General features: G+C 39.0%; 1 protein-coding gene across 11 annotated transcripts; it reads left to right on the forward strand.

The window, feature by feature from the left end:
* rffl (ring finger and FYVE-like domain containing E3 ubiquitin protein ligase) lies at positions 1–27,628 on the forward strand. 11 transcript variants are annotated; one of them, XM_079609647.1, is made up of 8 exons: positions 70–204; positions 846–902; positions 16,397–16,585; positions 19,870–20,253; positions 21,049–21,114; positions 24,357–24,567; positions 24,753–24,776; positions 25,089–27,628. In XM_079609647.1, the coding sequence occupies exons 3-8, from the start codon at positions 16,409–16,411 to the stop codon at positions 25,268–25,270; spliced, it is 1,044 nt and encodes a 347-aa protein (XP_079465773.1). In that variant the 5' UTR covers positions 70–204; positions 846–902; positions 16,397–16,408; the 3' UTR covers positions 25,271–27,628. The 11 variants fall into 11 exon arrangements, with proteins under 11 accessions (XP_079465767.1, XP_079465774.1, XP_079465775.1 ...); XM_079609646.1 differs by having other exon boundaries at positions 16,400–16,585; XM_079609644.1 differs by having other exon boundaries at positions 87–204; positions 835–902.

Consider the following 27,628-nt stretch of genomic DNA (forward strand, 5'->3'; position numbering starts at 1 on the left):
GCGTCAAACTAGTCGATGAACGACGTGCGCGTTCTCGTGTTTTGAAAGAAGACGACGTGCGGTGCACGCGCTCCAGTACCTCACTATACCAGAGAGTCACTAACGAACTTTGCGTAATTCGAAACACCAAAAGTGTGTGAGTTCTTTAAAAAAATAAGGAGTTTTCAACGGCTGCGGGTTTCGAGCGCCTTCGTTTAATTTGAGGTAAGTTTAATAACGTCCTCGAGAGCAAGTTAGATATGAAACAAACTCTGCTCTCTTTCACTTTTACTCACATTAATATATCTCTTGAATGTTTTGAACGATGTAACAGTTAGCTGCTAATATAAACGTCTTCCCTGTACTTTTCCCCTTTAAGTTAAACTCTTTAACGTTAGTCTTTTTTTCTGCGCTCGTGACCGTGTCGCATGATAACTATGTTACTTCAAAAAATATATATAAAACTAACGCTAGTCTAAAGTTCTGATACTCTAACGTTACTAACGTATAAGTTAGCCTACTAATACTGTGAGGTGGTGAAAGTTTGTTTTAGTGACTATAGCTTGAACTATTATAATCCTGATTATAGTGCTTAGTATACACACTTTGAGTAAGTGTAACGTTACATACTATATCATTCTAATACTCTACGTAACGTTAGTGTGTAAATGTGTATATGCTCTTTATACTTTTCTACGGCACCATTTGGACTTGGTGAACAAAAGTTTTCCTGTTTTAAAGAGGAAGCTTCTGTGTGATCTGACACACGGATGTTTGAGGTTGCCAAGTCATTGTGTGTGTGTGTGTGTGTGTGTGTGTGTGTGTGTGTGTGTGTGTGTGTGTGTGTGTGTTGAGTTGCGAGGTAGATTTGCAAACAGAGAGGAAGGTGTGATCCAGATCCTCCATTGCTTCCTGCGTAAAAGGTGAAGGTGTACCAGCAAATCCAGTAAATGTTACTCATAAACTTGTGTTACTGTGTCCTTTTTCTCTTTATAAATGTCAATGGCTTGGGTTATATATCACTGAACGTCAGAGGATACACACCACTTACTCCTTTTCAAGGTATGAACAGTAATTCAACGTTTTATCCTGAAAGTACATTAAAAGTGCTATTCATACATGCAATTACTTGAATACACCTTTTTGTTTAAAAGACAATGGTTTCATTTGCTGAATTTAAAATAATTAAACTATGAAATTCTTCAAAAGAAAACCACATGGCATAATATTTTATTATGATTCATTATATTATATACAGAAATATTGGAAATTATATAATGGAGAGGATCCCTGCAGCCCCTCATGACTCAATAACTTAATTTTTTTAAATATCAGATAATTTTACCTCTAGCTACGGTATATGAGAAGGCAAGTTTAGTTCAAACCAAGGTATAATTATAATATCACTTAAAATGGTTTGACTCCTCAAAAACATTATTGTGTTTTTGAATTAATAATTTGATATTTAAAAAATATATATTTTTATGTTGAAAAAATAATAATACGGTAGTAATAATAATGTGTAAGAGATAGTGATGCACCGACCGATTCTTCTTCTTCTTTTTAACAAGCAAATTGCAATTTTTTCCTTTAAGCAAAAGTTGTTGTTTATTTGCTCCAGGCCAAACTGACCTAAATATATTTAACCATTTGAAAATTAGAGGCAAACACTGAATTTAATCATGATCCAAACAAAGATGCTACACACATGTAGCATGAGCAGTTTACTTTTTAATTATTATTATTATATTGTATGATTTTAAGGGTCATGAACCGCTAAAACACATTAGTGAGATGTGAACAGATGCAGTATGGGCTACTATACAGCACATCGCTGAAAACACTCAAAGCATTCATGTGATCAACAAGTGGAAATTGGTTATTTTTGCATTTTTCAGAGCAATTTGGTTTTGAAGCATTGTCAGGGAATGCGAGTGATTGGCTGCCGGTGTTGCGAGCTTACGTGAATATTCATGAGTTTCCCGGACATGCGTGTGTGGGACTGAGAATTTTTGTCCTCTTCGTATTTTACGGATTGTTTTAATAATAAGTTATTATTGCAAGTTTAATGGATTATAAAAAATAAAATAAAAAAGTAAATAGTTTCAATTAGTGCTGTGTTGAAAAAATCGATTCACCAATTCTAAATCGATTTTCATATTAATTTCTAAAGATCGATCCGTAACTCAGAGGATCGATTTAATAACAGGCCTACATTTTCCCCATAAACACACTGAGACACGGCGACCGGCGGCGCTGCTAATGCGGTGGCTCTGAATCCACTTGTTGATAAGAAAGGAGGAATGAATCGTTCACATAGCGCGTTTCTTGCGCGTGCAAATTCGTTTTCTAGGCAATGGTTGCATAGCAACGGCAGACGCAAAGGGAAAGCACGCGCTTGTTGAGAGGAGAAAGCGGTGCAAACTCGTGCAAACTGCGCTCTCCATGATGACGAGGAAGTATCATCAAATAATTAATTGATTTCTAGCCCTTGCATTAGCTTTACTACTAGATATATTCATTGAGATGAGAAATAAAAAGCCGCCCTGTACAGCCATCAGCTGTTCGGCCGAGCTTTCCATGTTGTTACGGAAAGACCGCTGGTTTTTGTCACATGACCTGTTGAGATGCATTGAAGTGCTTCTCACTGAATTTGCACGCGCATAAAACGCGATATGTGAACGGCCCCTAAAGTGGTAAATAGTTTAAAAGGCCTTTTAAATATGAACGCAGTTTTGGATTAAATAAAAGGACAGTCAATTAAGTCAAATAAAACGTTTTATCTCCTGTTTAGTTGGTAACACTACATTAAGACACCATTCATTAACATTAATGCCTTATCTAACATCAATACATTGAGTGAACAATACATTTTTACAACATTAATGTATGTTTGTGAATGTTATTTAATACAAACACTTGATTGTTCATAAACAGTTAAAACTTTTGATTTTAAAAATATAAGATCGGATCAGATCGGATCGAATCGAATCGAATAATGATAATCGATTCAAGATCTTGAGAATCGGAATCGAATCGATTCTTGAAATTTGAATCGATACCCAGCACTAGTTTCAATGTCGTGCAAACTTATCCATAAACTTTCATTGTTTATATCGTTTCATAACCGCTTATGTTTTTATTAGTTTGCATGTTTTGTGCATTCGTCTGTGACTTCACTTTGTTTATAGGATAAATCACTGCAAACTTCAACTTGTATAGATTATACACCTTTATACCTTCAGATGCTTTAAAATTAGTGTCTGTTACTAATTATTATCATTTGTTGAATATAATAGCTGAAATTAACCTGCATATTTATCTGTGGACTAACAGGTTTTTTTAGTATAATAGGCCTATCCTGGTGTGATTGTTCTTAAACCCGTGTTAATTTTGTAAATACATGCCGAATAACATAAGACCGCACACAAGCATGAATGCGTTGCTTACTTGCTTTAATACAATTTTGATGATACAAAATTGTATCTAAAGTGTAAAAATGACATTTGATACAACTAGGCTACTGTAAATGAGGAAAATTTTTGGTCCCACTTTATATTAAGTGGCCCTAATACCTGTGAACTTACATGGTAACTACATGTGTACATAGTATGTAACTACAGTGTAAGTACACATTAGTACATAGTATCTACAGCTGTAACATTTGCGTAACTACACATATGTAACAACCCTCAGAATGGTATGTGTAAGTACAAATGTGTAACAGGACATTGGTAACAACATTTTTTCACTTCAGTAAGTACACATGTGTAACAGTAATTATGTAACTACATTTTGTAACAACTATATGTAGCCTATTTGTTGTTCCACTTCCAAATGCAGTTTTAGATACTGCAGTTACAAGTTGGAATACATGTATTTATGACTGGCAGGACTAATGTTGAATTACAACTAAAGTTTCACCTTGTGATACCAGTGTTACATGGTAACTCCTCAGGAACTGTCCACTTAATATAAAGTGTAATTGTTAAGGTAATTGTTGTGTACATCAGTGTCGTTACATGATAATTCCATAGGAACTGTCCACTTGTTGGAAATTAAATAAATGTATACCCAAACTGGTAACTGCAGTATCTAAGACTGCATGAGGAAGTGGAACAACAAATAGGCTACATACTGTTGTTACAAAATGTAGTTACATAATTCCTGTTACACATGTGTACTTACTAATGTGAAAAAAAGTGTTGTTACCAATGTCCTGTTGCACATTTGTACTTACACATACCATTACGTGGGTTGTTACATACGTGTGGTTACACTAATAATACTGTTGTAGATACTATGTACCAATGTGTACTTAAACTGTAGTTACATACTATGTACACATGTAGTTACCATGTAAGTTCACAGGTATTAGGGCCACTTAATATAAAGTGGGACCAAATTTTTTATTTTACAGAACAGAATAAGCAACCAATTTGATGTTCACAAAAAAGTATATTTACAAATAGCCTATGCATACTGGCAAAATAATGTAACAGATATATATTTTTAAATCGGTCAATACTGTTCAAAAGTTTGGGACTAGTACGGTTCTTTATGGTCACCAAGACTGCGTTTATCTGATTAAAAAAACACACAATATTGTGAAATATTTTTACCAAACAGTTTTCTATTTAAACATTGTTTTCTTGTGATGGCAGGGCTCATACTCCAGACTTCAGTGTCACATGACCCTTCAGAAATCATTCTAATTTACTTATTTGCTGCTCAAGAAACATTTACATTTCTGATTATTATCACAGTTGAACATGGTCGTGCTGCTTAATGAAGTGTGGGAGTCATTATACAGCATCTACTTTCAGGATTCTTTATTTAATAGCAAGTTAAAAGTCAAAAGAACAGCATTTATTTGAAATGGAATTACAGTCATGGCCAAAATTGTTGGCACCCCTGGTAAATATGATCAAAACTGGCTGTAAAAAAATAAATCTGCATTGTTTATCCTTTTGATCTTTCATTCAAAAAATTGCCAAAATTCTAACCTTTCATTGAAGCAAGAGAATTGAAAGTGGGGCTAAATCACATTATGAGATAAATGTTTTTCTCCAAAACACGTTGGCCACAATTATTGGCACCCTTTTATTAAATACTTTTTGCAACCTCCTTTTGCCAAGATAACAGCTCTGAGTTTTCTCTTATAATGCCGGATGAGTTTGGAGAACACCTGACAAGAGATCAGAGACCATTCCTCCATACAGAATCTCTCCAGATCCTGCAGATTCCCAGATCCATGTTGGTGCTTCTTCTCTTCAGTTCAGCCCACTCATTTTCTATAGGGTTCAGGCCAGGGACTGGGATGGCCATTGCAGATCTTGGTTTTGTGCTCAGTGACCCATTTTTGTTTTGATTTTGATATTTGTTTTTGGATCACTGTCCTGTTGGAAGATCCAAACATGGCCTGTTATAAGATTTTGCTGCCAAAAAAGCTATTTTTTTGGTTCCTCTGTCCATAGAACGTTTGAAAAGTACCTGACACAACTGGCACTTCAAACGGGACGGGTTCTATGGTCAGATGAAACAAAAAAATTGCTTTTTTGGCAGCAAACACTTAAGATGGGTTTGGTGCACACAGGGATAAAAAAGTACCCCATGTGTAAAATGAAATACTCTGCTGTATCTTTACTGCTGTGGGCCTAATTTTCTGCCAGAGGTCCTGGACATCTTGTTCAGATGGCATCATGGATTGGATCAAATACCAACAGATAAAAAATCTAAACCTAACAGCCGGGGCTAGAAATCTTATAACGGGCCATGTTTGGATCTTCCAACAGAACAGTGATCCAAAAACAAATATCAAAATCAAAACAAAAATGGGTCACTGAGCACAAAACCAAGATCTGCAATGGCCATCCCAGTCCCTGGCCTGAACACTATAGAAAATGAGTGGGCTGAACTGAAGAGAAGAAGCACCAACATGGATCTGGGAATCTGCAGGATCTGGAGAGATTCTGTATGGAGGAATGGTCTCTGATCTCTTGTCAGGTGTTCTCCAAACTCATCCGGCATTATAAGAGAAAACTCAGAGCTGTTATCTTGGCAAAAGGAGGTTGCAAAAAGTATTTAATAAAAGGGTGCCAATAATTGTGGCCAACGTGTTTTGGAGAAAAACATTTATCTCATAATGTGATTTAGCCCCACTTTCAATTCTCTTGCTTCAATGAAAGGTTAGAATTTTGGCAATTTTTTGAATGAAAGATCAAAAGGATAAACCATGCAGATTTATTTTTTACAGCCAGTTTTGATCATATTTACCAGGGGTGCCAACAATTTTGGCCATGACTGTAATTTGTAACATTATAAATGTCTTTACTGTCATTTTTGATCAATTTAATGCATCCTTGCTTTCTATAAAAGTATACATTTCTTAAATCATAGTGATTCCAAACTATTGTCAAATCTTAAGTGATGAAAATGATCCAACAAAGTATAAATGTTTTATGTTAAGTCAAAAGTGCCTCTATTTGAAGCCCAGTTCATAACATGCATGTTTATGACACTTTATGACTTGTAAAGAAATGTTGACCGAGTGTTTGTGCAACAAAATAGATCATCATTTGTATCAATGATCATCGTTGCGTATCATCCAACACACGGTGAAAGCAAGAACACATGACCGAGAGAAACATCAGGTTGCAAAATGTTTATTAGGCCACTGACTGATATGGTTGTGGACTTTATTTCAGTCTAAAATTCTCAGTCCCACACGCATGTCCAGGAAACTCATGAATATTCATGTGAGCTCCGCCCACTGACACCGAAAATCTGGTAACACCGGCGCGATTCGACGTCAGCCGGTTCTCAGTCTATTTCTAGGGCAGTGGTTCTCAACTGGGTTGACCATGGGACCCACATCCTCCCAATGGTCAATTAAATCGCGACCCAATTTTTTTTATGGATAATTTATATAGTCTAAACATAAAATTGCCTTTTTTATTTATTAGCCTATTAAACTGGTTTACTGAACAATTTGTGTTTGTTCTTAAATTAATCCAGTTATAATTAAAAGTTTCTTAAGGATAAAAAAATCTCTGCTAATGCAGTAAACAATATAGGAGCCCTTACTTGTACATTAATAACTATAAGGTGAACAACAGAGCCCAAACTATTAGCCTAAATTCAGTTGCTATTTGTTTTTATAATAGGCTAATTAACACTCAAATAACAAATTGTATTCAAACATGTAAACTAGGGCTTTGACTTTTGCCCAAAAATCATATTCGAAGTTCGTTTGTTTATTATTATTAATATTCAAATATTTATTAATAATATTTTGATCATTAAATGCCGCTATGGCTGGGCTAAGGGGGCTTAAGCCCCGAATGTTTAGTAAAGCCCTGAATATTTTGTTGCCTTGTCTTTCTCATAGAGCAAAACAATTAATCAGAAAAACAAATGTGAGTAAGATTACAGCTGCCGCGATTACCTAATCATGAGAAGTGCATATTACAGTTTTATTAATATTTTCCCCTTTGCATTAAAGGTACTTGCAACGTGCTTTTGCAGCCAATCACAGACATGTGTTGAACGCATTGGCCAATCAGAGGCGTTTAAATGAGTCGCTGTCACATCTGAAGATGTGTTTTGCACGAGCTCACCGAGTTCTACACTTTTTCGCAAACCTGTCATTATTATTGACAATAAACTTGAGATGCAAATAAGAGATTCACGGCAGTGTATTTGATATTATTGATCTTGATGCTGCTCTGACTCGCTCCATTACGCACCCACGCTCTGTGTGTTGTTATGATGACTAAAAGTTGAGCGGTCTCTAGCTCATCAATGTCAGAATGATTAAAGAAGCCGGGGCTTACCGTTCACAGGAGGATGTTAACAGTGAACGAATACACCTGGTCAAATTTAAGTAGATAAACATTTAATATTTGACAACTGTTTTACAATAGAAATGTTCAACTACCGACAGTATCCGGTGACGCAAATGACTCAACTTTTTTTTTATTTGTTAAATTTAGCCTTTTTGAATTGAAAATATGCTAGAATTTCCTTGATTCATGTAGAGAGAATGTATGCATACTATAAAAATACAGTATTATTTGCAAATACTTTTATTTCACTGATAGAATAAGCCTTTCTTTTTCTTTATTCTCATCAGTTTTATAATTAATGAATCCCTTTAAATGAAAATACCCAATTTTAGTTTGGGCTAAAGCCCCGAATATCCACTGACCTTAGAACCGCCCCATATTGGTATCAAACATAAGTTGTAGTATAATATGCTCTGTCCACCAGTGCATCAATCCATGCAATGATGTTTTCAGAAGAAAAAAGACTTTGTTCTTACTCAGGATTTTTCCCTGTTTCTTTGGGAACCCAAAGTAGCGCCACACATTGCTTTTCAAATTGTCTGGAGTGTAGATTTCGAACGTCAGGCGTGGGTGTTGTTAGGCGTTGGCGCGGCCATTGTTTTGATATACAAAATAGGCGCTAACCAGGACGCTAACGTCACCTACAGCCTTCAGGAGCCCAGGTGACCAATAATTGCGCCAAGCCTCGGAATCTGAATTGAAAACAAAGTTTACAAGCAAAACACATTTACAAAAAATAATCCCCATAACAGGTTCGAATATTAAAGGCTGCCTAATATTCGTTCGAATATCGAATATATTTTTTTAAATATTCTAATTATATTCGTTTGCCGCTGCACAGAAAGCACGCGTTTATAAACTACTTTATAAGGCATTACACGGAGGTAAGAGCCAAGAGGAAAGGAAAATGCCATCAAAACTTTTCTGAAGACAGTCAGTCCCCTTCAGAAATACATTATAAACCCTAAATTCAAAACGTATGTTTTTCTTCTTCCAGTATTTCGAGCATTGCGGACAACAAGCTTGTTGTGCTTTGCTGTTACGTATCACTCTGTTCTCCTCTTTTCGTCCGTCTTCAGCGTGTCCCGTCTCTGGCCTGTCTTCACGTCCTGTGATTATTACAGACTTTATAATATTTCCACACAAATAACATTTTGGAGAATGATTGCAATGCAGTCTGGAATAGAGATCTCTTTCTCTGTGCCCTCGGCTCCTCTGGATGTTTTTACTGTTGTTAACAGATACTGTTAAAGTATCTGTTGTTAATACCGCAACAGATACTTTATGCTACACTTTAACTTCTTCTTTAGACAATATCTGCCCTATCTCCTCCAGGCCAGCACGTACTACTCCCTCTAACCCCTGGTTATCTGAGGTTCTTCGTGATCACCGGACTAAACTCAGGGCAACAGAGAGGAAATGGCGCAAATCAAAAGACACAACTGACCTTAGTATGTATCAATCTCTGCTCTCTTCCTTTTCTGCTGATGTTCATGCTGCAAAATCTTCTTATTTTCACAACAAGATCAACAGCACCGCTAACACACGAACTCTTTTCAAGACATTCAACTCTCTCCTCTGTCCACCTCCACCACCACCCACCTCCTCTTTAACTGCTGATGATTTTGCCAACTTTTTCACCAACAAAACAACAACCATCAGCAGTCAGTTCTCAACTCCACACACACAGGAACCCAGTCCAACCCCTCCCACTCCGAAACACCTTCTCTCCTCATTCTCTCCACTGACCGAGGAAGAAGTATCTAAACTTCTCCTCTCCAGTCACCCCACCACCTGCCCTCTAGATCCCATCCCCTCACACCTTCTACAAGCCATTTCTCCCACACTTCTACCAGCACTCACACACATCATCAACTCATCGCTCCACACTGGCACTTTTCCTACAGCATTCAAGCAGGCTCGGGTAACTCCACTGCTTAAGAAACCCACATTAAACACATCACTCTTAGAGAATTACAGACCTGTCTCTCTCCTACCGTTCATTGCGAAAACACTTGAACGAGTTGCCTTCAACCAAGTAACATCCTTCCTCTCTCTGACCAACCAACTAGACGTAAACCAATCTGGCTTCAAGAAAGGGCATTCAACCGAGACTGCATTGCTGTCAGTCACAGAAGCCCTACGGATCGCAAAAGCTGCCTCCAAATCATCAGTTCTCATTCTCCTGGATCTGTCTGCTGCCTTCGACACTGTGAATCATCAGATCCTCCTGTCCACCCTCTCATCACTGGGCATCACAGGAACTCCTCTCCACTGGTTTGAGTCCTATCTCACAGGTAGGTCCTTCAGGGTCGCATGGAGTGGCAAGGTATCCAAAGAACATCAACTGACTACAGGGGTTCCTCAGGGTTCAGTTCTTGGACCGCTCCTCTTCTCCATTTACACCACATCACTGGGACCCATCATACAGGCACATGGCTTCTCTTACCATTGCTATGCTGATGACACCCAGCTCTACCTCTCATTTCCACCTGATGATCCCACAGTAGCTGCACGTATCTCAAGCTGCCTGGCGGACATCTTGGCATGGATGAAGGAACATCACCTGCAGCTCAACCTGGCAAAGACTGAGCTTCTCGTCCTCCCTGCCAATCCGTCCCTACAGCACGACTTCACTATCCAGCTAGATTCAACCTTAATCACCCCATCAAGGTCGGTCCGAAACCTTGGAGTAACATTTGATGAGCATCTGACCTTCACAGACCACATCACAAAGACAGCTCGATCATGCAGGTTTGCACTGCACAACATCAGGAAGATCAGGCCCTTCCTAACTGAGCATGCAACACAACTTCTCGCCCAGGCCTTGGTTATCTCTAGGCTTGATTACTGCAATGCTCTTCTGGCTGGTCTTCCATCATGTGCAATTAAACCTCTACAAATGATCCAGAATGCTGCAGCCCGTCTTGTCTTCAACGAGCCCAAAAGGGCCCACGTCACTCCTCTGTTCATCTCTCTGCACTGGCTACCACTCGCTGCTCGCATCAAGTTCAAGGCATTGACGCTTGCTTACAGATCGACCACAGGCTCAGCTCCCTCCTACTTTCACTCGCTCCTACGAGTCTACATCCCTACCAGAAGCCTGCGATCGGTCAATGAGCGACGGCTCGTGGTACCATCACAGAGAGCCACAAAATCACTCTCCAGAACATTCTCATTCACGGTTCCTTGCTGGTGGAATGATCTCCCTACCCTCGTCCGGAATGCAGAATCCCTGACCACATTCAAAAGACAACTGAAAACTCATCTCTTCCGTGAGCACTTGACATTAAAAAAAAAAAAAAAAAAAAAAAAAAAAAAACCTCTCCTTTACCCTCCCTTGTTTTGGCTTATGCTACTCTGAGCAATTCCAGAACTTTGTATTTTGAGCACTTCTTGCGTTATTTTTGCTTCTTCACGATGACTCGCTTGTTGTAGTCCTCAGCTGTAAGTCGCTTTGGATAAAGGCGTCTGCTAAATGACTAAATGTAAATGTAAATGTACTCTTTTGCTGTCTTGCCAGCGCTGGTATTTCTCTCAGAACATGCAAATCTAGTTTGTTTTTACGCAGCAGTGCTAGTACGTCCTGGCTTATGTGCGGGTTGGTTACTTTACTTATGGGGCGAGTCTCAGATGCTGAACTTGAAATGACTAATAAACCCTTGGTCAAATAAAGAGCTAAACCCAGATTCAACATTCAAACACATTATAGCATTTCTATTTAAAAATTGTGCATTAACACAATTCCCACCGGACACTCCAGCTCTGGAAGTGTGTAACATCTACACAGGTTTGTATAGACCTGCATGCACCAATAACTTTAGCTTTAAACTGTTCAAAATATTCCCATCCTTCCCATATTTCAAATTCTTTCTCTGTGGTGGTCAAACCTAATGGGTCATTTATAAGTCCACTCTGCCCTTAACCATGTGACCTGTCACCGGTAACTCCAGGCATTACAAGCATCCTCCGTGTGTGTGTGTGTGTGTGTGTGCACTTGTTTATGTGATTTATGAGGACACACATTTGTATAATGATGTGTATTACACAGGTATTACAACTTAAACGTGGTTTATGAGGACATTTCTAGGTCCTCGTAATTCAAATAGCTTAAAAAACATTTAAAAAAACAATGTTTTATTAAAAATGTAAAAATGCAGAATGTTTCCTGTATGGGTTTAGGGATAGGGGCAGTGTAAGGGGATAGATATACAGTTTGTACAGTATAAAAACCATTACGCCTATGGAGAGTCCTCATAGTGTGTGTGTGTGTGTGTGTGTGTGTGTGTGTGTGTGTGTGTGTGTGAGTGTGTGTGTGTGTGTGTGTGTTTAGCCACAGTGCAGCTATTGTTGGTCTGTTACTAGGGAGCGTTTGGGTGTACTGACACTCCAGGCCTGAGGGGTTAAAGGGGGGCTGGGGTGTTTTATGACAGCCCAGCAGTAACAATGTCCAGTCAGCTGGTCAGTGGGGACTGTGAGAGCATTTGTTGTTTTGAACTTTGCACATGCTGCCATGTTTGCTGACACCAAGTAATGTGTATTGTTTGTTTGGTTTTGGGGATTTTTTTTTGTCTTTTTCAACATGGATGCAAGTTTTGGTTTCCTGTTTAAAAGTGGAAGGAATCCATAAGGTTTTTAAACTCATAGTATGTGTTTTAGAATTAAGTGTGTATAGTATTATTGTGTATGGTGCTATTGTGGTAAGGGCCAATGACAAGCTTAAAAAAAAAATCTGTTAGGCCGTGTGTCCACCAAAGCTTTTTTTCACGCGGTTGGCGTGTTTTTTTTTAATGGGAGCGTCGCGCTTTTTAAAACGCCATTAGCGTAACGAGGCGCTGAACGTCTTTTTCACGCTGAAACGCTGAACGCTCGCAGTTTTTTACAGGTCGCCGAGAGTTGAAGAGTGTTCAACTTTGGGTAAAACGCAGCGCTCATCACTGTCACTTCTTATCCAACTGTCCAATCACAGTGGAGTAGGGGCGGGACTACCACACGGACCAACAGATATTCTGTATCATAGCAACGAAGCGTCTCAACTGAAAACAAACTGCACTGCCAAAACGCTCTTAAGCGCACATAGCTCGGCGTTTTCAGTAGAGCGCCTGGTGTTTTGGTGGACACACGGCCTTAGAATCTAGTATATCCGAGCTGGGTTGACCATATAATCCTATTTTTAATCAAGCTTCATTGAAATGGAATAAATTCTTAAGTCAAGATTCAATCTTTTGCCAGTTGATGTGTGTACCAAACCATTCGAGCAGCACGATCGTCTTTTCCCCTTTACTTGTAGTTATGTCACAAAATTAACATGAATGTTGAAATAGTAACACTTACTGAAATCAAGTAATCGCTGTCAATTAAGAGACGTCAATAAAACAGCTTGTAAACCGTGTCGCATAACGTATTTATCTCAGGAAAGCCATTCAGTAACCATAAAAAATAAAAATTACTCTAGAGAGGTACACTTTGTTTTCTTAAATAACCAGTTTTGTCTCATTTATTGTACATTTGAATAAACCTCATGAATACAAGTAATGACAGCAAGTCAGCAACCATTTATACTTCTGCAACTAATTAGAAGTAGAGACCTAATTACCGGTAGGCTATATAATTATAAAGTTGATATTCTCTTCTTGTGCAATTTGATTTGATAAATAGGCTAGCAATTGAATTTGAACTCTGTTATTAATATTAACCCGGTCCCTTAATATTAGTTAATGGAGGACTCAACAGTGCGAGCATTTCACTCGCATTTGCGGCTAAAAATATATGTGTGCGAACAACTGTAAAATGTATTTTATGATTATGTGTGCGAATAAAAAGTAAGTCCCTGCAGGTCTTCAAAAAGTCCGTTTTGTCACGTTTAAGGTTATAAAAAGTCTTAAATATCTTAAATGATACAATGGTTTTAATTATCAATATAATAGCCTAGGTCTTAAATTTGAGGCTGTTGTTGTGCCGAATTTTAACCCCCACCAGACTTTATATTTTTCCATATTCCGGTTTAATTATGGATTCCGGCTTTTTTCTGTAAATTTTTTTGCACTCCATTTTAATGGTTAAACTAAATTTGAATAATCAAAAAGCATGTCTAATTAATTGAATTCATGAAAACAACTTTTAATATACTTATTCTTTCTGTGAAATTGTGATTATTCCTTAAAGTTTTACATTTATTATTATTATTATTATTATTAGTGTTAATTATTACATTGAAACAGCAAAATTCTACTGTGCAACAGTAATATATTTCTGTCACAATTTCTTCAAGTTAAACCGATTAGCGTTTTAAAATGCGTTCTTTTTTAAACAAATGAAATATGTGTAGGTCTATATATATTTTTTGGTCCTTTTTTAAATCTCACCTAAATGTTTGCTCGCTCATTGTAGCCTATTTGTGTTTTTACAATGGGGTAATTTTGTTGCTCAAGAGTTTACACAACACAAGGAAGCTTCTTGATTTCAATCTTTTAATTACAATTAAAAAAGTAGCACATAAATACAATAGAATAAAGATACAAATGAAATAAAGAGGAACATTTTTGGGTAGCTAACACTAGTATTCATAAATGCTACAGAAACTGTAAATATAGTAAACAAATGTAAAATAACACTAGATAGTCTTTTAGTCCTGTATAAATTAAATGCATGGGCTATTAATCCTGATTCCTTACCATTAAAGCTAGGCTATATTTAGTTGTTTTATCAAAGTAACAGACGTCAGTGTCTGTCGTTAATGTTAAGACCTAGTGCATGGATCCTTGTTACGTTTTCCTTATCAACTGCTTCTGTTTATTTAAGGCCGAGTGTTTACGAGGATACTCGCCAAGACCAGAATTTGGACATAATTGTGTGTGTTTTTGACTGTTAAAGTGCTATAATCTGTGAAAAAGTACTCGCAAGCTTTTTGTGAGGCGGCTTTACTGTATTGACAACACCATCAGCTGTCCCGACTCCCGAAGAGCGAGAGATATCGCCGCCTGGAGCGCGCTTGATGCTTGCCTTATGCAGATGCAATGTGCTGGTAAAAAATTGTATGACCGTCGCGTAAATCATAGGGCCCTACCTTAATTGCTTTTTCCTTTAGTGCCAGGAGAATCTTGTTTGGTGACTCTGACAGTGTCTGTATAGTGGCACAGGTGACACCACTGCAGGCCCTGAATAGAGCACAACAGGGGAGTCCGGACAGTCCTGCTGGGTGACATGACTGACTTGTTATTTGACATCTCCGTTTGCTTTCTTTTATTGTCACTTCATGATTCTTGACATTTGTGACTTTTGCAGTGTGGCGTTGTTTGCAGCGGATCCGTCTATCTGTGGATATATTAGGGATCTGCTGATAGACGCCTGCTTTCAAACGCTCCCGTGTGTATCTGTGCAAGCGCTCGGTGAAGACATGTTTGAAATGTGTTGATCACTGAAGCCGAATAACACCCTGGCCAACCAGAGGCGTTTAAGAATCCGTTAAACGGCGCTCAAAATGCTAGAGGGAAATGCAGGTATCCTCAATATATATATATAGGCCTGGATATTTAAATTTTAGTATCGACTTTGTACCGAGGTCTGTACTTTTGACAACACTATAGCCAATACTGGTATATTGTCACTCCCAAATATCATAGTTATCGTTAATACTGGGTTTTACACCCCACATTTTTGAGTCTTGAGATCTTGTTATTGAGACCAATTTTTTAACCTTTTTATTTTGGTAATAATATGAACTTTTATAGAGGAATAGCAGTTTTAAATAAAAAAACGTTGCAAAATATCAAGTCATTTCAATAATCAAGTAATGTATAGCTTTGATGAAAGATTATAAAGCCAAACATTTTGAAGAATATCCTTTGATTAGCCTAATCCTTGCACCGGGAAAAGAAACTGTCAATTTTGTTGTAATTTTGACTAACTACTTTATAGTGTCAATTCTGGTCATACAGGTTTTTAATTTTAATACTTTTTTGCATGTGAATTTTAGTCAAGACTCTCTTATACCAGTGCATCTTAATGAAGTAAAAATACTGAGGGTTATCATGGTAATACGCCTTGGACAATGGTGATGGGAAGGAGTTACCCAATTCCTTTTTCTTTTCTTTTTCTTTTGTAAACTATTTTGAGTGATTAAAGTAATCAGTTGATGCAACACACAATGGGCCCAAATGGTGAGAGACATTACCATGGTAGTGATACTGGATCAGACACCCTTTATTTGGCTTTGAGTGAGATAGGGAGCGAGAGAGAGAGAGATACAGTGTCATCCTAGTAGGAGTATTGCACAGCTCCTGTGCTTTAGTCTGCACACAGCCTTTGAATAAATGATGGAAGTCCTAGTTCTTCAGCTAAATGACTCCAGCTGAGCGCTTATCATCAGCCACCCGACTGACGCTGGAAGAACTTTTCCACGTCGCTAATTCACTACCAAGGGTATTGATTCAAGAAGACCGATCTACTTTTTTTTTTTTTAAAGTGCATCCGTTGTCTTCTAGGACTAAGGTGGTTTGATTCTATTAGAAGACTGAGCAGATTTAATTTCTGGTGATTACGTGTAACTTCAGCGTCTCTTGCTCTCGCAGTAGGTGTGGAGTATGTGGGCCAGCTGCTGCAGCTGGTTCGGTCTGGATGATTCCACTGTGGACGGCACCAGAAGTAGCACACAACATCAGACCTTCACAAACTCCGGCTTCAGCAGTTACCCATCGCCCCCTGCTCCAGAAAACACGTGCAAGGCCTGTGGAGGTCGCTTTGAAAGCCTCGCCAGGAAGGTAATCGTATGACTAATTTTCACACATCTGACTTACAAATCCACCTTGTAATGTTCAGCTTTAGCAGTGGTATACAGTTATTAGGTGTCAAGCACTGTAGTTCTTGTACATGTACATAATTTATTGGTGTCTTTTGGAGTCCTCCTGTTGATGCTTTGCATTTAACGTCATCCTCATGTCACTGACAGATAAGGGAAAGGCTCAAGCTATAGTTTATAGCCACCATACAAGTTGAGCTAGTGACTGGAGTCATTGTGTGGAGCGTCCTCCTCCAGCGTGACTACCCTGCTCGCCTCACGAGGGGAGTGGTCCAGAATGCACTTTGTAAACTGTGGCTCCAATGACAGTACAATGGCGCGTATCGATGTCATGGCCATTGCTGCTATTGTCACTTCACGTTCATGGAATTCCTGCACATGCTCCTTACATAAGAGTAACTACAGAGTAACATTGGGATCAGGTTTCCAGTTTTTTCTTTTTTAATTGGATTGAACATTTTTGATGTTTGAAAGCAAGCAGTTTATAGACTTACTAGTGGCTAAGACATCTACAAAGTACATCCAGTATCGTTCTCTGAATAGAGCTCAATAGTGACAACTAGGGTTGTGCCAATAGATGATAGTATCATGTAACGCAATAGTCATAGATATGTTATGTGACATCCCCACATAACCACACTTCACACGTAAGCATACTTTCATTAAGGTATGCTCCACTGGATAAATATTAAGCCAGGACATTAAGATTTGATGTTGAGGCGGATTAATCTCTCGTCGTCTCTGGGAGAATGTGCTAAGTTTTTGCTTTCACTTTCAGGGAATAATTGATTGTGGTTTGAGACTCCTTCACTGGCATAACTCTCGTGTAAAGTTTGCAAATTGCATAATATCCACGGGCTGGCCTTTTGGGTGAAATATTTATGCGACGTGACATTTCTCTTCATCACCAACTCGAAACTAGAAAACATAACTTCATTTTATAATCGTGGAGAATGATTAATTAAATAAATGAGTAAATAAGTAAATGATCAAATAAGTAAAATATTGTACACCCCCGCCCCGCACGGCTGACGATCGTACAATATGACTATGGAGAATATCGCTCAACACTAGTGACCGCTCAGTATTATCAGAAGCTTAATCTTTGATACATATTGCAAAAAAAAATTCTAAGCCTTGAATCAAACCAATTATAGCACCATAAATAATAAATATTTTAAAAAATATATATTTAAGACAAAAAAAAAGTATTTGAAAATCATTAAATGAATGAAGTACTCATCCTATGACACAATTATGACACAGAAAATGTTGTTGTTGTATTTTCTTTTCAACATCCCATATTAACCAATGTTGGATAGATGCTATATAGCATTTCCCAGCTCACCTCCACTCGCCTGCAAAAGCTTGCCACTGTGGGTAGTGTTATGCTTCACCAGTAATTACCAGTAACCAGTAAAAAAAACAGTTTCTTATAAATTAAGCTGAAATTTCATTGATGTATTGCTTCTGCAGAAGCATGTACCAGCCTCAGACGTCCTAAAAACGTTTAGCCATGACACACTAAACCAACATCAAAGAACAAGTGGCTTTTATTGCGTCACCTGTTCAAGCTGCTGACGGGGGTCTAACCAGTGCTGAGGGTGGGAGCAAACTGGAAAAACTAGGTCACCTTGTGTCACGGCCTTAAAGTCTGTGTGAACCGAAAGTTGAGCCCGCCTTTAGTATCCACCTTGTTTAGTAATGCTATTTTTTGAAATGCGTGGGTGGGTGTTATGGCCCAAAACCAACTTTAGCTCATTTAAACCGTTCAAAAAGGCAAGGACCGATCATATATGATAGATTAGTTTTGACACTGTAAAGTTTTAATACAAAGAAAATCCAACAAGCAACAATTGATACAAATTCACACACATAATATAATAAACAAAAGATTAACGAAAATAATAGTAAGCAGGTAGGGCAGCTCAACATAACAAACCCCTGACTACACCTAATCACCGTGGAGGATAAAAACAGGTGAGTCGTACGTGCAGCTGCTTACCTCGCTGATCTAACTAAATAACACAACGTGAACTAAGAAAAACAAATCCACTGGTCACCATATAGTCAAAAACTGTATCGCTCCAGCAAGCAGAAGAGAGCCGGCATCAACGCCCTCGCAGTTTAAATAGTAGAAATCCCTGATGACATCACTCCACTTTCAAGGATCAGGGAAATCCCTTCTCACTCCTACATACTAAAATGAATAAATCACACACAGGGAACAATTCCTCTACACCCACGTAACAGTGGGACTTTCAATTCATTATTGGCTACTATGGTAAATAACTAGTACAGTGCAGTAAATGGTAAAACAATTTGCAATACAAACCAGTGACGAATACCAATTTGCAATACAAACCAGTGACGAATACCAATTTGCAATCAAGCAGTGTAATCTACTTTTGTGTACAGGTAATAACAGGGTCCCTGTCGGTCCTTAAAAAGTATTAAATTCAGTTCTATCATATTTTAAGGCAATTAAAAAGTCTTTAATATCTTTAATGGTAGAAGGAGAAAAAAGTATTATTTAAATTTGGGGACAGAAAAGCAGGAATCGGGATATGCTTAATGTGATTTATAAAACTTCAAAAGGTGACGACTCAATGAAATTTAAATGATTCTAAATATAAGCATTTATAATTTCGACGACTCCCTTTTCTGAAGTGAAATAAAGGCTGAAATGTGAGTATAACACGGTTCAGGCACGGAGGAGCTCAACGTAATTTTAATGACCAAAATAAACAACAAAACAAAAGTAAAGTGGCAGTCCCTCACATAGATGTCCCAGACCTGGTCCTCTCTCGTCCTTCACTACTTTATTGTACAGTAATGTGTATCGTAGACCGGAAAGTAGGCGGAGGGAAATGAGATCGGGACATGAGCCAAAAGCTCTTGCACAACCTGAGCGTGTGCATTGAGCCACAGCTCTGACTGAATGGCATTGTGACTTCCAGAACACTACGGTCAAGTTATGTTAGTCATGTGTTTATATTCCCTGAAGAAACTTCCCAGACTGCTTTGGCATTATCCGGTACAGCTCAGTGTTTATCAGATGTAATGACACAAACAGTAGCTCTGCTTAGAATGAGGCAAATGAGTGTAGCTTTTGACCCAGTTCTTACACCCGTTAATGCCAACTGCCAAATTCTTAAAGGTGTTACACACTCCTCAAATAAGATTTGAGATTGTGTTCCAGTCTTAACCTGGCTTTAAAGTGCACACTCCCATTGTTCATTGCAGCACATGTGCATGGACTGCAAGAAAAGCTACTGCAGCCAGTGCTCCACTCAGCAGGACCTCCTGCCGTGGCTGTGCCACACTTGCCAGCGTTTCCGCGGGATCCTGTACGAGCGAGCCGAGCTGATGAGGCTGAAGGTGAAGGACCTGAGGGAGTATCTTCACCTGCACGGGGTCCCCACACAGATGTGCCGAGAGAAGGAGGAGCTGGTCGAGCTGGTCCTCGGCCAACAGACCCCTCCGGCTGACACACACATTCCTCCCCCGATAACCACGCGCTTGGACCCGCTGGAAGACCCTTACACTCCAGTCAACACAGCAAGCCTGCCGCAGGACAACAGCACCACAGAACTGGGGCCTCAGGCTCCAACAACAGAAGATGCACAGGTACAAGTCCCAAACTGTCCTGTTCAAAAGTGTTGTGATGTTTTTGAAAGAAGTCTTTTATGCTCACCAGGGCTGCATTTATTTGATCAAAAACAGTAAAAAGTCAAATTGTGAGACACTTCAATCTAAAATAACTGTTCTGTTTGAATATCTTTTAAAATGTAATGTATTCCTGTGATGTGAAAGTTGAATTTTCAGCATCATTACTCCAGTCTTCAGTGTCACATGATCCTTCAGAAATCATTCTAATATGCTGATATTAGACACAAAAGTATTAAGCAGCTAAACGGTGTTCAACATTAATGATAAAAAAGTATCTTGACCAGCAGATGCATGTGACACTGAAGACTCAAATTCAGCTTTGACATACAGGAAAAAATCATTAAAAAAAATATTCAAATGAATGTTATTTTAAATTGTAATAATAATTTACAATATATTTTTTACTGAATTTGATCAATTCAGCCTTTCAACTTGTGACTGATAGTTTACTTCAGGAAGTCAACCTGCAAAGGGTTTGCCTGTAATTGTCTCTACACATTAGACTAGGTTAGGAGAAATTATTTTCAAACCGAAAGAAAGAAAACCTTTCATGTGCTTCGATAAAATGAATCCATCTCACAGTCCCTTGCATGTGCTTCACTTCTCGGTTTGGTTCACACGGCACTGTAAAGCACAGCTTCATGATGAAGTGACTCATGTGACTCAGTCTCTTAAGCACACTAGGGAGTGTGTGAAATATAAGTTAGAGAGCACAGCTGTGTTAAACTGTTGGCTGCGACCTTTGACCCTTAGAGCTTGGCTGAGGCGACAGCTGAGAGTGAAATGGACGATGAGCAGCAGGTGGAGCAGGAGATGCAGGTACCTCCTGAAACTCCTCACCTCTCCTCTTCTTCTTTCTGCGGCGCCGTCCGGGCCGTTACAAAGAGCAAAGATCAGTGGCCCGTCGCCCTTTACAATGCCTGGGAGTCTTTCTGTCAGTCTTTTGCAATGAGAAGATCTGGCCTCTTGATGATTTATGCCGTCCTCAGTAGAGTCCGTTTAAAGAGTGTCTTGCATGTGTGTGCCTTGTGCGTGGGAAAAGACTTGGCTACAGGCTGGGATGAATCACTGCTTCTTTAAAAGTCTGTTTTCATGTCCCACTCTGTCACGCCAATCCGTCTTAAAGGGATAGTTCATGGATAAATGAGGATACTGTCATTTACTCGCCCTCAGACCAGTTTTGTGAACCAGATCGATCGATCAAAACATGAAATTGGTTATTTTTTAGCTTTTATTATACAGTGGTTTACTGAGCAAACTATTAGGTCATGTGTCCACCAAAGCGCTTTTTTTCCCCCCGGAGGCTAGTGTATTTATCTAATTGTTTTCAAAGGGAGCGCCACGTTTTTAAACCGGGAGCAGTGACTTTTAGTGCTGCGTTTCATCTAAAGTTCAGCATTGTTCACTGTCACTTTTTAATCAGCTTTTTACCACCGTGAAGGAGGTGTGGGCCAAATACCCCACCGACCAACCGCCACATCCTGCTGAGAATACGGCAACAGCAATGGGACAAAATCATTGAAAAATAAGAGCCAAAGCAGATACTTTAGTTTCATATTGACATTTAATATTGTAACTCTCTGGGAAATTCGATACTAGTTTACAGTTCAGTGGATATTTTGTATGTAGCAAATATAGCTTTTCTCTCAACTGAAAAAAACAAAACACAAGCGGCCGCAGCAAAGGTGTTTACTCTTTTTTTTTTTTTTTTTTTTTTTTTTTTTTTAAGTCTGTCATTACTGCTGCAACACACTCTTCATACTGCAGTTTATTGTAATTGCAGAATTATTGTGCTATACTTCACTGAATGCCGCGCATCTAACTCTGACGTGAAAACAGAACCGTGTGTTTATCGTTACAACATGGAAGAAATCACAGAAACAGGGAATTCAGGGCAGGATAAGGACTAAAAAAAGTATAATATCGGTAGTTTTTGGATACAAGCGAGATGATGTATCACAGAGCCAGGGAATTTGCAAGACCGGTCAAACTATTGTCGCGGAAAAACAGAGTAGGGGTCATTTACACAGAACGTGTTTTCATTTAACTTTCACACCAGTCATAATTGATTTGGTCAATTAGCTCCTCATAACTGTGCAGGGCCCCCCCCCCCGCCCCCATCTTAAATTTGGTTAATTTTGTTGGTATTTTTTTGTTCCAAGCCCCCGTTAGTTTCCGTCCTTGAAAACACCCTTAAAGTCACAATGGAACAAAAGTAGCAACAGATCCTTCATTCCTTATTGTGAAAATGTGCTTTTTTTTAATGCAAGCTCGCTTTTCACTTTTGCTTTCAAATCCGCGATTACACGTACTCTGTTTATAGTGACCGCACATTTTATGATATATATTTGTCAATGACGCTCAGGATCTGTTGCTCATCAATTCCCTGACATCTTCTCAGTAATCTCTTCACGTGATCAGTGAAATCTGACACTGCTGCATGGAGCAGAGCAGATGCTTTCAGTTTATAATTGTAGCGTCTGTTGTCCAACTGAACTAAATGTTTTTTATTTCTATAAAAAAGTCAGTGCCGCCGCGGTGGGAAAGTAATGTAATCGGTGTATGGCTGAACACCATGTAACACTGACTACCGCAGCAAGCATAATTGAGATGCACGTTCGAGTGTAACGGATTATCAAAAAGAAAAAGAAATAAGTAGGACAGGGACTTGGTCCTATCCATCAGTTGTTGATTGGATTTTGAGATGTGGGTGTTTCACTCAAACTTGAATGTGACTGTCTTGACTAAATGATTGGAGAAGTCTGGCAGAAAGAAGTCATTTTCACCAGAAGATTGTGACATACAAAGTGGAAAAATTAAACCTAAACATGGATGAATAGTCTAGTTCACAATAAGATTACATTAATTTACAAAATTAGATAAAGTGAATTTTCATTTCATGCCAACTTAAATCTTTTTGGATGGTGGATGACTGGTGATAAAATCCCGTAAACGTACATTATTGGACTCAGCTCTTTTGACTTTTCACCATCCGTTGTAATTGTTGTGCATATGGCTCCCCTTTTTATTTTTACATATAGGACTATATTTACTAAACAGGGTAAATTAGTGTGAGAGCGCAAACTGAGCACCGATGGTGAACACACGCAGCCGGATCATTTCCATAATGACCAACACAATCTACCAAGAGCAGCGTTAATGTCTGGTTTAAGATCTATAATGGTGCAAATACCAGTACATTGACTAGTGGAAGCCTTAGTAAATCACCTTGATTTAAAAACTCTCCTCCCATAAATGTTGTGTCTGAAAGGTAAACTCCTACAAATGCATATGCAATAAGGTCAGCAAAAATAACTGTCCATGACTTTCCAGCGCTTTTTTTGTGTCTTGAGTAAATCCTGACAGTAGTTTAACACCTGAAGAGGGTTTGCGCTGGCACAAGCTGTTAGTAAATCTGGCCCATAGTGTCTCTTTACATAAAGTCTCTCTGTTGGTCAAACATGGATGCTCATCTGCCCTTCAGGTGCTATATTAAGTGCAGTGTTTGCCATGTGGTGGAAGGCCGACATTAACACACAGTACCACTCCTTAGCTTAATAAAAAGGCTGAAGTTTAGAAGTTATCTGCACAGGACCTTTAAACTGTAGATGTTAATGAACCACTCAGCGTGTTATCTCTACCCTAGCATTAGCATATAGTGTTTGCATAGTAGCAGGATGTGGAGTTGAACAAACTTGCAGCAATGCTTGTGTGTTTCTGCAATCTCTCATCTATCTTAGCATGGCACATGTTCTGTTTGTGTTGTGTCTGTCGGTGTTTATGTTGGCCAATCTTTTTCTGGCTAACCTGATCTAGACCACAGCTCTAGATTGTGTTGTTGTTGTTGTTGGGGTCTTTAGGTGGCGTTGAACATGTTTCTAAATCAGTAAAGTGAAAGTCAAATGTTTTCTGACACTTTAATTTTCTAGAATTTGCCCTTGATTTGCCAGGTTCTCTTTCTCTAAAGTTGGCTTTGACTCTGGAATGATGTGTTTGGTATGTCAAGAGGTCAGCCCAAGAAAAAACATTGTTTTCTCACTCACTGTCTGTTGTTCTGTCAGTCTTCAGACTCTGAAGAAGTGTTGGCTCCGGGGCGACGGGCGTCCCTCTCAGACCTCAGAACAGTGGATGATATTGAGGCGCTGAGTGTCCGGCAGTGTAAGGAGATTCTGGCCAGGAACTTCGTCGACTACAAGGGCTGCTGTGAGAAATGGGAACTGATGGAGCGAGTCACGCGTCTCTACCACGACCAGAAGGACCTGCAGAACATGGGTAAAGAGTTTCATGTGGTTGGATGGACAATAGGATGAAGCCTCAGCTTCTTTCTGTTATCTAACATGTAGTTGGGTATTGATCAGTGGTATTTTAGTTGTTCCTCATTTTCTAAAGTAAATGTAAAAGTGTAATGTATCTTTTCTCTTGATTACATTAACGTGGCCTGTCTTTTATTTTTACAGTGTCTACCGCCATAGAAGGCACAGGTGCGTTTATTTCTTATGACTTCAAAAGTTAGGAATCATTTTTGTTAATATTTTAAGACTTTTTATGTGAGTTATGTCCATTTTATTTTATTGTGAAACTATGAATAATTTAATCAGTCAACGGTTCACATAATTTGTAAGGATTTGACAAATATGCACATATGACTGTTTAAATGAATCAGTGAATTTTATTTTGGTCAATGACAAATTAGTGTTCAAGTTTAAGAAAAGGAAAAATCGTATTAAAAATCGAGTTTGTAATGCACATGCCAAATTCCTAAAAAAAAAAATATATATTTTTCTTTCCCACAGACCCAGGATCTGGGACGGCGGTGGAGGACACCCTGTGTAAGATCTGTATGGACTCGCCCATCGACTGCGTCCTGTTGGAGTGCGGGCACATGGTCACATGCACAAAGTGCGGCAAACGCATGAGCGAATGTCCCATCTGCCGACAGTATGTGGTGCGGGCAGTGCACGTGTTCAGATCCTGAGGGACACTTCCATTTACACGGTCCTTCCCTCAAACAACGACACTGAATAAAACCGGCAGGTGGCCTTTTAATTCTTGAACATTTATCTTGCGGCACTTTAAACAATAGCGAATTAAGATCGCGCAAATCTCCAAGCAATAACTGTACTGGTTTCAGTTTCATTTTCTTAAAAGTGTGCCTTCTGGATGTTTAAAAGAGGAAGCTTTATTTTTGTGATCATGTGATCCTGTCACATGACTCAAATCAATGCAGCATAAAGTGGCCATTTCTGCCTCCGCCCCTATTAATAAACACTGAGAGGATCATGTGAACGCACACGTGCTGCGTTGCTTCTTCTGAATGTGCCTCGAACGTCACTGCCCTGCTGCTTTTCACACACCTGTTGCTTTTGTACTCCTCCTTTTTAAATAACCTCTTCTTTTGGTTTGATCTGAGATCCAACATCCAAGCTGGCGCTGTACAAACAAGAATTAGACTCGTCACACAAGTCTTGTGAGATCTTAAATCTGTCGGTTCATCCCGCACGAGTGACAGCGAATAGTCTGAATCGCCGACTACACACAAACACACACGAGTGGAACCTAGAAAGAGTCGCTTGATCAAACCGGTTCTCATTCTGACTTTGTCTTGATGAAGTCTCACAAAAACTGAACCCGATCAAAATCACAAGGAAAGAAACCGTCTGCAGAAAAATCTTAATGGCCTTCATTTTCTTTATTAAAAATATAAATAAAGTCTCGCACACTGACACAATAGTAGACCAATAGAGCTGTAAGCTATCCGGTCTCCGTCGGGTATTCGAAATTTTTAAATGGAGCAGTGTGCTTTACTTTAGTTCCTAAAGTTTCAGTCTGAACCCCCTCCTGATGGATGCTTTCGATTATGGAGCAAACATCCCATTTGAGCAGTCGGTGTGCGTCAGCTCTCGCTGTTGAGGAAGCCTCTCTGGTATGACGTCAAACTGCTGTTGTCCTGATGGGCCTAAGAGAGTCATGTGTGTTCCAGCGCAGTGCTGGATTCAGCATTCGGGAGCCGCACAGTGGTTTGAGGGAGATCTCTTGCAGGAATTCGATCAGCAGCACTTTAGCCGTCGACAGAGGAAACATCAGACGAGCATGCCTCAACGCTCCTGCTGTTGGTGTCTCGCAGGTCACAGGACAAGTAAAGGCCTGCTCACACACTCTTCACATTCAGTTAGCATCGACTCGCGCTATTCTTAGGAAGCCGTGTGGAAACAACAGCGCAAAGGAATGCAGGACTTCAGCTTCAGAAGTCACTCAGATATAATCCTTTTGCCACTTATTCACCCTCATCTCATGTCTTTCCAACCTTTTCTGGTTGTATGTACTATTAGTCTCCACAAAACAACACGAGGGGTCATACTTCTCTTTCGGAGTTCACAAATCTGTATTCATACTTTAAATTCCAGAAAGGGTGTCGCTAGATGCGTCACACCGGGTCTGACATCATGTCGTGTCCAGTCACATGGGAAGTTTCGCTGTGGTGGATTGTTGGGTATTTTGTGACCAATCACATTGGATGTTTTGATATGACTGCAAATGGGATTCCCAAAATGGGAAAATCCTATGGCTTCAGACGACTTTGAATATATCACATACTATTCAGTCATATGGACCACAGTAACACAAGTATGGTGTGTTTGTTCTTTTGTGGAGCTTGGCCGTATACATCAGCAGTGACTGTAATTGTATGGAAACAGATTGAACACTCTTCCAAACATGTACTTTTGGTCTCTAGCTGAAGAAAGAGAATAACACAGGGTTGGTACATCATTAGGGTTAATGAATAACATCAATTTTACATTTTTGGAGAACTACTCATTTAAATAGAAAGGCACAAATGGTTGCAAATTCATTTTTTCTGAATGTAAGGCTTGCCAACTGTTAAATGTTTTATTGCCAGGATTGCCTTAAGGTTTCCTTTCGACAGGAATCACTGTCCAAAGAGAAAGGTGATATAAATGTATAAAGTCATACAAATAATAAATAAAAGCATCTGCATTCAACTCTCAAGACGAGCTAATACAAAATAGTGTCGTTCAAAGCAACTGTGGATGACTTAACTTGATTTCCTACCACTGTGAAGTAATAAGAGAATAATCGTTCCTAAGGACCAGGTTTGGATCAATAATGTTGTCATGAGATAGATGTGTAAATATAAAGAGGCAACACTTTCATTTTCATTACAAATGTGTTTTAATGGTAATGGTGTGAAGCAGATGACTTGATTTCTTAATATGAGCTGATAAGGTATATTTTAAAAACGTACTAAGCCACCAAAGTAGATGTTTGTGTGTTGGTTCGTTGAAGAGTTTTGTATTAAAATATATTTCCAACA

Source organism: Phoxinus phoxinus, assembly GCF_949152265.1.
Source record: "Phoxinus phoxinus genome assembly, chromosome: 4".
NCBI lineage: Eukaryota > Metazoa > Chordata > Actinopteri > Cypriniformes > Leuciscidae > Phoxinus > Phoxinus phoxinus.